Below are 10,109 nucleotides of genomic sequence, written 5' to 3'. Positions count from 1 at the left end.
AAATGGAACAGTTATTTGTACTTATCTCAGCATGTGCCATTGGATACAATTCCCACTTCAATACATAGCAAGTCCTATTTTTCTTTAAAAAACAAGGGAGGCATTTATCAGCATAAGAGTCATTGCATTCCTCCAGTTCTGGTATGGCAGAAATTTGAGGTGGAGTGGTCACAGTTGAGAATCCCCATGGGACTGTAACAAGCACAGGTTCTGCCCAGGTCCACCTTTTATGCTGGGAACTGTCCAAAATAGGCTTTCTTAAGTCCGCTGTAGTTTAGTAAATCCCAAATCCAGCCTTAGCATTAATTTTTATCCATTCTGTAAGTCAAACATCTTAGACCTACTCCCAGTTCTCATTAAAATCAACAGATCAAATCTCTGAGTTTTCATTGAGTTCTTGCTCAGGCAAAACCCTCAAACACTGAGTCATGATCCAGTTTCACAAGAATCCCACTAATCACAGTCTGTCTGGATTTGGCCAGTGTCAGTTGCTTCCCTTGATTCAGGAGACAGTTCATTACTGAGCTCAAGCCAGAAATGTCAGAGTTTGCTGTGACACAGAGCAAGGTTCATTTGACAAGTGGCCTGGGTGAGATGCAGCCTGTCTTCATTTTTGCATGGGTGCATGATTGTCACATGAGGGTTCTGTGGGAAAATGTGACCTCTTCACCTTACTGGAGATTGAATTCCATTTTCATTCCGTGGTCATTCCTTGCCCAGTATCAAATAATTGACAATAAAATCTAAGCAGTTTGTCCGTGATTCTGAAATTATTTGGTGCTTTGTTATGAATGTTACTTTATTTTAATCAATGGCTGTAAACAGAAGAAAATATGGCCTAACCCACATGACTGAACGTATTTCTGAAATCTTGATACATCCTTACTTCAGTAAGATATTTTTAGATGTTTTGAGTAAATTTGAAGTTCTAAAGCAGTCATTCCTAAGAATTACTCCACACAAACAGAGAAATACATAACACTATTCGCTATTTAATGGTGATTACAATTTCGATTCATTTCCCCGGTGCCAGCTCTCCTGGCCATGTGAAAGCTCGGGAATGTCGATGGTGGAGGGAAAGCCCGCCCGCAGCCGGGCCTGCTTGCTCGGCGGAACGCTCCGCAGGGCCCCGCGGCGGAACGCTTTCGGCAATGGACGCGCGGCCGGAAGCGGCGGAGCAGAGCACTTCCGGCGCCCTCCCGCCTCGCCGCCCCATGGCCGCGTCCGTGGTGAGTCCGGGCCGGGCCGGGAACCGCCGGGAACCGCAGCCTGGGGCCGGGGAAACGCGGGGTGTGAGCCTCGGGAGGGTGCAGCGTGCGAGAGGGCGGGGGTGGGAGCGCGGGGAGGCCGCCGAGAGTGTCCCGGCTCCGTGAGACACGGAACGGGCAGGGCGGCAGCGCCTCAGCACGGGCTGCGGGCAGGGGCCGCTCCCGGCCTCCCGAGGGTCCCGGGGCAGCGCGGGGCCCGTGTGCGGCGGCCTCAGCCTCCTCCTACAGGGGCCTTAGGGCAGAGAGGAGCTCGGGGAGGCCGTCGGTAGCGGCCGGGTGAGTTGGAAACCTGCTTGGAGTTGCCGCCAGAGTCTTGGAGAAGTTGATTTTGGGGCTGGTTGGTTTTTTGTTTTTTTCAATTATGGCTTTCCTGTTAAAAGCTTGGAAGGAGGGTTTCTGGATGAGGTGGTTGGATGTTGGGACCCGAAGGAAGTGTGACCGTCTCCGTGCTCGGAGATGTCCAAACGTGGCAGGAGACAGGACAGAGGACTCAGCTGTCAGATGTAGCCTGGAAAGTGGATCAGCCTTTGGGGTCAGCTCTGCTTTGAAAAGGGACTAGGACCAGATGACCTCCCGAAGTTTATTCCAGCCTAAATTGTTCACAGAGTTCAAAACTTTGTTGGTTATGGCTGTAAAAACTTTGCAAAATCGACAGAGCTGATTTCCTGTTAGACTTCTCTGCAGGCACCCCAAGAGCTGGTTCCAGACTCTGGCACCCCTGCAGTGCCCTCTCAGAGCCACCGTGTGTGTGGGGAGCTGCAGGGGAGTGTTTGGGGCAGGCTGGGCAGGGCTGCTGTGCCGGGGGAGCTGCTGAGGGCTCCCAGGCCGTGCTGTCACTGCTCCCGGGGACACCTCTAACACTCCTGTCTCCAGAGGCTCTCTGGGCACTGCCTGGGATTGGCAGTGGCCTGTGAGTTTGGGAGCTGCTGGGCGAGGTAGGGAGGTGAAGAGCAGTTTGTGTCCATGCAGGGGGAGAGAAAAGATAGTGCACAGAAACATGCTTGGCTTTGTTGGATAAACAGAGATTATTTGATAGGCCTTGGTTTCTTTTCAGATTGGAGTTTCTCTGATTATGAATATTTCTTGTGTTAATACTGGAGAAATTCCTGGTGGTTCTGGAGAATATTCAATGAAAGCAGCCAAGAAAATACAAACAGTAAAATTGTTCAGCACTGATAAAGTTGCAGATACTGAGAGTATAATAGTGAATTAGGACAGTGATAAATAATAGAATTTCAACAATTGATAAGAGAATCAAATGCAGATTTATGGATGTATGGACAGGAAATTCAGGATCTGCTTTCCAGGATGTCCCAGTTCAGGGTCTGTAAGAGACTGAGGGCCAAACAGATGAACAAACTGATCCAATAACCCATTGAGATCATAGTGCAGTGGTGGGACAACAAAGGCTGTTACCTGGGGATGAATAGTAGAGAGTAGAGACGTGTGAGGAAAGCAGTAAGGGGTGAGGAGAAGTGTTTGGGTTTGACCTGTGGATACAGCACTGATCCATACTAGAAGGAATACATCCAGATGTTGGTGTTCTTTCTCTTACTATACTTTATGTTTCTATATATGTTAAAAAATGTATGTTAAAAATGGGACCAGGATGGCAGTCTGATGGGGTTCTTGCTAATTCTCAGAAGTACCTGAATAAATCTTGTTCTTTAACTTTATTTCAGAACAGCCATTACAGCAACAACTGTTTTCCTTGAATAATTGTGTGGCCACACTACCTGCAGCCAGCTGTAACCCATTTTCCAATGTAAATATTTGCAATTTATATACAATAAATATATCAGCATTCAAAACTAATGCTGAAACTGTCACCTGCCTAACAGCTGGTACTTCTGCAAGTAGAAAAGGAGCTTAGAATAAATTTCAACATTACTTGATGTCATCTTTTGGTGAGGATGGAAAAGACCAGTCAACTGACTTGCAGGAGAAATTGAGTCAATGATTGGATTGCATAACTAAAGAAATTTGATATGATTTCTTCCCTCCAGGATTTCAAAACCTATGTGGATCAAGCTTGTAGAGCTGCAGATGAGTTTGTCAACATTTACTATGAGACGATGGACAAGAGAAGAAGGGTATGTAGCTGTTTTGACAATAGTTAAAACTGTCCTGGCACTCTTTGTTTGTATTTCTGACTGTCTTTACACAGAAAGCACCTGAGCATTGGTGACCATGTGCTGCATTGGCCGAGGCAGAGCTGGGGGCAGCTTTCCTCAGGCTCCCTGCAGAGGATTTTGTGCTTCTGTGCAGAGGATTTTGTGCTTCTGTGCATTCTTGCTATCAAAGGGGCTGTTCAGAAGTGCCTTAGACTTCTCATGACCCTTGTTCATTTGGTGTGCAGCTGTGTCCTGCAGGTGCAGGATTTGGTCAGTACAGGGCAGCAGAACTTGCTTTATTTTCCCTTGAGGTCAGGGTTTAGCTTTTTTCCCCCCAAAACTCTTTCATTAGCAGTTACCACTTTTGGTTCTGGGGTTTTTCTGAGTGCCTGAAGTTGAAGCAGTGCAGCTGTGTTTGGCTCTGCAAGTCTTCCTGGAGCACACTGATGTGGTACCATGTCACAAATGTGTTCACCAAAAGAGAGCCTTGGAGACCAGTCTTTGGAATTTTAAATGTACTGTAGTTGCAATTCAATATGTGAAAGTACCAGCAGTCCCATGTTACTTCACAGTCACTTCACATATTAATAGGTTGGACAGGGGTGTGTCAGCACCTTGGAGGACAGTTGGGCAGTTACTCAGCTGTGACAGCTTATGAAACATTTGGAGAGTTGTGGTATGCTGCTGTGCTTTTCAAGTTTCACCTGTTACTGGTCTTGTTCACTTTTTTTTTTTTTTAACCTGAAATTATAATTTCCTGACCTAAACTGTTTTGTGTGGACACCTTCCCTCTCAGAAGGAAAAAAAAATGGAAATCAGTGATAAACTTATTGTGGAAAGGTAGCACGGTCCTTTTGTTAGCAACCACTTCAGTTCTGTCATTACCTTTGTTAAAGGGTTGTTATCAATATTTGAGATATGAGTCACTGTGCCGCTCATGAAGGAAAATGTGTTAGTTTTAATTGTTGGTCAGGAGCACTGGTTGTTAAAAGGAGCTATTGTTTCAGGAAGGCATTTTATCTGTCCAACTAACAGAAGAAATCAGTAATTCACAGTGTAAGTTTTGTATGTTTTCCATTATATGTTTACATATTTTTCCTAAATGTGTATTTTCATAATCACTCAGGCTTTAACCAGACTGTATTTGGACAAAGCAACATTAGTTTGGAATGGAAATGCAGTGTCTGGGCAAGAAGAACTAAATAAATTTTTTGAAATGTTGCCATCAAGTGAATTCCAGGTTAATGTGTTGGACTGCCAGCCTGTTCACGGTAAGGTTGTATTATAATTTACTTAGTTATTTTTCATTCTTTTTAACTATTGAAAGTGAGCAATTATTATAGGGCTTAATAATTCCTTTGGAATAAGCTTAGAGAAAATACCAAGGCTTGAAATGTCAAGTTGGGCTTAAATAAAGCCCAAATCAAGAGATGCAGCAATTATACACTTTTTTTCATGTCTGGGAAAATATTTTAAGGACTTTTTTTGTTTAGATCATATTCAAATGTGATCTATTGTCATGCATGGAAAAAGTCTGGCTTACCAGGTTATGTTGTGCTTGGGAGACCCCTATGGTGGCCTCTTGTACTGACCTGCAGTATCATGTGGAACAAATCATTATTAACCTGTATGTACTTTCATTTCTTTACATCTAGAATAGGTGCTAAGTTCTTTAGATTTCTGATTAACAACTTCTAAAGAAAGGCTTACATAATTGAGAAGTTAATAAATTGCTTCTAATGGACATTTTTGGGAATATAAGTAAGGGAAAAGCCTGTGGTCAAACACACTTGCTTTGCTCTGCTGTGAAAAAGATACAATTTCTAATAACGGGGAGGGGGGAAAGTATATGCAAGTTGCTAAATATCTCTATGTGTGTATATCTCAAGTAATGAGAGCTCACTCTAAGCACAAATGGAGGTGTTTGTCAGTGCTCTAAAATGAAGAGCAGGAGATGAAAGTGGCAAAGCCATTGCCAAGCCGTGTTGGTGAACGCACCGCTGTCTGTGTAGAAACGCTGCACCAGAGCTGCACTTCCCTGCCTGTACCCAGCTGTTAGCCTGGCGCAGTGTAACCACAGTTGAACCAAGCTTCTGTGTGCATTTCCTGCCTCTTTACCTGCTAGTCTTTGTTTGAGTTGTTTTCTTCATCATTTCATACCTCCTTGTGAAGAGCAAGCTACTCAAGGCCAGACAACAGTCCTCGTGGTGACAAGTGGGACTGTCAAATTTGATGGGGATAAGCAGCGCTACTTCAATCAGAACTTCCTGCTGACGGCACAGGCCACCCCCACCAACACCGTGTGGAAGATCGCCGGGGACTGCTTCCGCTTCCAGGACTGGGCCAGTTAGCAGGGCCTGGCACGGGCAGTGACCTCTCCTTTGGCACCACCAATCCACTGTGCAGGCAGCTGTTCCCACGCAGGGAATGCACGCGCTCTTTGTGTTGCATCTGATGTTACGGACGGTCTGCAGATGTTTCGGGGTTGATTCCAGTGACCACAGCTGTAGTAATAAAATGTGAGAGGTTGCTCGTGTTAGTTGAATTTAGTCAAGTGCTGAAGGCAGTGAGCTGTATTCGAATCATTCCTAAAATGCCTTACGTGCAGCTGTGCTGCCACTGCTGAGTGCTCAAACCATTCTGTTTGAACACAGAATCCTATTCGTATACAATTCTGACCAAACGTGATTTTTTTCAACTTGAAAAGATCTGTTTTTACAGTGTCATCTTCTCTCTTTTGAAGAAGATGCTTGTGGCACGAAGATGTAATTTTGAAAGCTCTCTACTCCCAGTTGTGAGAGGCTGGGAAGGATTGCTATGGTTTCTAGTGATAGTGAAAGGAGCAAATACAGCTCCTAAGTTTGTAGTCTCTCAATCCATTGGAAAGGTAATGTTTACCTTCTCTGATGCCAAAGGACCATATATCTTTGGGTTTCCTTTCAGTCTGAGCTTCCCAGACTTTGGTTGTTAATTCCATGGATTCATATGTAGGGCATGCTGAATGATTCGGAGCTCCTGTGCCAATAACTCTTCACACGCATGTGAAGGACTTCAAACTGATTCTTTTTCTTTTGAAGTCTTACCATGGCCTAGAAAGAGGTCACATACATTATTTCTGTTGGCTTTAGTTCTGCATTCTGTTGCTATGAGGTTTGGATTATTTTTCTCATATTAAGTCTGCAAGTTTTGAATCCTTTCTGTCTTTTCAAGAAACATTGTAGTTAAAAAGTGGCACTGAAAGTGTGCATTACTGTGAAGCCTTCAATTTTTCTCATCAGTACTGTTACTCAGAACAGGTGCTTGCATTATTTTCAATTGAGAACAGCAGCTCTGCACCACTAACACTATCTTCCTCTCATGCAGATTTTTACTGTATTTTTTCATGTTCTTTTTAAAAATTGCCTTTAATTATTGATTCTCTGGAGGTTTTGTGTGTTTTGCTTTAAATTTGTAGTTTAAAGCAAAAGTGTTTCAGCAGTCCAGCTGCTGAAGCAGCTGGACTGCTGCTTTGAAACACTTTTCAAGACTGTAAGTTGAGAGAGTTCACCTTTGGAATTTAAGAGCAAATCTGAGTATCAGCAGCTTTGTTTTAAACTGGTGTGTTTCTGTTTTAAGCTGAGTAAAACAAAAAAACAAACCCAAAATGTAGCTGTATAGCTGTAGCTGTATCCCTGAGCATGCCCTTGCTTGTAACTGAAAGTACAGGAGGGCAGCTTGTAACTCTCATCATAACCTATGTTTCAATGACAACAGCAGTCTGAAAGCAGTTACAGCTGCAGCTCACTTGTTCAGTGACTAAATGGAGAAAACTGTGAAAATGAGCAATATCTCACTTGGGTAAAACATAAAGCATCTGTAGTTTGCCATGTAATCCCACAAACAATGGGATGTTTAGCTGAAATGAGTGGCTTTATTTCCTTTTCAGGCCCTCTAGTCTGTACACCAGTAAGTTAGAATTAGTAACCTGTCTCTGTTCAGAGGCTGTTTATGATCAGAACTATTGTGTACCTATTTTTCAGGCTGAAGAATTTGAATTCCTGCAGAATAGTGCAAGAACAGAATTTTTGAAAACTGTAAATATTGTAAATACATTGTTATTTCTGTATGTAGTGAAGAAAGGATCATTCTATTTAATTACTGTTTGTTCTTAAGAGAATATGTGATGTTCATACATTTGTATTTCCTCTAGAAGATTGAAAAGAAAACATAACCTAAGCATGCCTGTAACTGGTACAGCATTGTTGAGCTGTGACACTGGTGTGGTGTATTCTTCTGGCTGTTTAACTTGCTCTTGATTGTGTAAGTGGTGTTACAGATCTGCTTTGCATACACAAAACAGGTTTTGCCTTTTAAAATGCAGCAATGGGTGCAGCTATGGCATTGGCTTGTTGGACTTTGAAGGCGGTCACCAGAACACACACTTATCAGTACCTGATAAGCTTGTGCAGTGAATAAATACTTATTGGATATTTTTTATCCAAGTTTGAATTTGTATAATAATTTTTAAGCTTTTTCTAGGCAGACTGGGAGATTCAAAATATATGAGGCAATGTATCAATCAATCAGAGGTTATTCTCAGTTATTTTCATGCTATTTAAATGCAAGCTGCTTTTAAATCTGACTTTTGCAATTAATTTTGAAAAAACTGATCAAACAAAAAACCCCACCACTGCCTGGAACATGACTGAGGAAGGTAACTAACTGGCCTAGCTGGACAAACCCAGTTAAAACTCCTACTTAGTAAGATCTGTAGATGGAGTAGGAGAGTAGGATTTGGTGTGCATACCCAGGGGTTTTGTAGAGAAACTCATTGAAACACAATTGCTTCAGGCCAGGGAGAGGTGCCAGTTACTCCTGCCTATGTCCATCATCTTCAGTGAGGTCACTTGGGTGATTCAGTACTACTATAATTAGCTCTTGCTCTTTATAACTGAAAATGCTGGTTTGCAAAATATTTTTATTTATTAATCCAAGTGAGAGTGTAGCTATTAGAGTCAAGTGGTGGTTTTACAATGGAGTAACTAATGGCACAAACAAAAAAAATCTCTTTGTTGCTAGCTCTGTGCTGCTTGTTAATATTCTGTGCTTAAATTAGCAGAAAACACAAAAATGCTTTCATTTAATTCTGTACAAATCCAGCTGGTTTGGTGTGACCATTGCTGACTCTACTGCAATACCCAAAATTTACAGTGGGCATCTATAAAATGAATATGTTTGTGCTCCAAACACTGAACTGGAGTTAATGCTTCCATTTTTTGTTTGAGACCAAATTACTCCTGCACAACCAGTCAGTGAAACAAAGCCAGCTGAAGAGCTAAGCACTTCCACTATGAAATTGTAGCAACTGAAGACTTGAGAGATCTTCTCTTTTGTGTGTGTTCCCTGTGTTGTCTATAGCAGTCACTGCTTTCTGTTGCTTTGTCCGTTTGGCATAGTACAGTTCAATTGATTTAAAATGCCTATGTTGGAGAAAAGGGATTTGTACTGATGGTATGAATGGTTTGCTCTGATATGCCTGTGCTTCCTTAACCTGTCTGGAGAAAAGCACATTATAAAGAAATGCTGTTTTATCAGTAAAATAATTTTCCACACTTGAATATATTTTGTAAGTTTTTGAAATTGTTTGAGACCTCTTGTAAGATTAATTTTCAAAACTGAAGAAAACAACCAAACAAAAAAACAAACAAGAAAAAAATAACCTACCAAAAAAACCCCAAACCAACCGGTTACTCTACCTTTTTTTTTTCTTTTATTATTATTATTATTATTACTAGAAATTTTCATAGCTTGTTCTTATGACATTAAAAGTACAAGAAATAATTTCTGGCTCCCTTATCTTTACTACTTGTGTTGCAGGTCTGAGTTCTGATTGTTGCTGAGTGGTGCTGGGGCACTGTAGAACAGGCTGGCAGCTCTGTCAGGGTAAAATGTGTCTGGAATAACCCTATGGCAAATGCCTTGCCAAAAGCACTCTCAAGCAGTAAATGTTGAGCTGCCTAAAGTAACTATGTCAAATTAACATATCCCTCTAAGATTTACTAAAGTTTAGACTGTTCTCCAACACATACCTGGACGAAGTAAAACACAATTTAAGCTAGATCCTTGAGTTGTAAATATTTTCACTTAGAACATGTTGTGCTTCTGCTGTTTCTCTAAGAAGAAATGAAACAGTGAAAGGAGAAATGCTTTTTGTGATAATTCCAGTGATTTATTCACTATTTTGCTGTTTAGAACATTAAATTACTGAGGCACACTTGCTCAGTGTAGACAGCAGCTTTTAAATGCTGACACTGCAAAGATGAAGATGCTCATGCAAGGTCAACAGTTGCTTAGAAATTGCAGTTGTTCTAGAAATGTATTCTGGAAACTACCAAATATATTGGAATGTTCTTGCTGTGTTTGAGGGTATAGATTTCAGTGAGGCTTTGCAGGCAGTTGTTCTTGGTAATGATCCTAAGGCTCTGACATGTGATGCAGTGTAAAGATTTATGAGTGCTTTGAAAAATAAATTCAGACCAGAAGGTGTTTTTGCAGATATGTTAAAAGTGGATCCAGAAACTGCTCTTTCAAAATTGCCACTGGCCTGAAGAAAAGAATATTAAAGTCTTCCTAGAAAAGTGGGCTTTTCTTTTTTGTTCCTAATTGCAGAAAGGTAGAATATTGATAGCTGGGCTTACTCCTTCAGAAGACTGGGTTTAATAATATAAATAAATCTATCTTGCTACAT

At 41.7% G+C, this 10,109-nt stretch overlaps 1 protein-coding gene across 1 annotated transcript; it reads left to right on the top strand.

The window, feature by feature from the left end:
• The first annotated feature begins 1,122 nt into the window (after nucleotides 1–1,122).
• NXT2 (nuclear transport factor 2 like export factor 2) lies at nucleotides 1,123–8,979 on the top strand. The gene is made up of 4 exons (XM_059859408.1): nucleotides 1,123–1,229; nucleotides 3,275–3,361; nucleotides 4,509–4,653; nucleotides 5,555–8,979. Exons 1-4 carry the CDS (start codon nucleotides 1,152–1,154, stop codon nucleotides 5,731–5,733), a joined length of 489 nt encoding a protein of 162 aa, XP_059715391.1. The 5' UTR covers nucleotides 1,123–1,151; the 3' UTR covers nucleotides 5,734–8,979.
• The last annotated feature ends 1,130 nt before the right edge of the window (nucleotides 8,980–10,109 follow it).

Source organism: Haemorhous mexicanus, chromosome 14, assembly GCF_027477595.1.
Source record: "Haemorhous mexicanus isolate bHaeMex1 chromosome 14, bHaeMex1.pri, whole genome shotgun sequence".
NCBI lineage: Eukaryota > Metazoa > Chordata > Aves > Passeriformes > Fringillidae > Haemorhous > Haemorhous mexicanus.
This window is presented reverse-complemented; position numbering and strand designations above follow the sequence as displayed.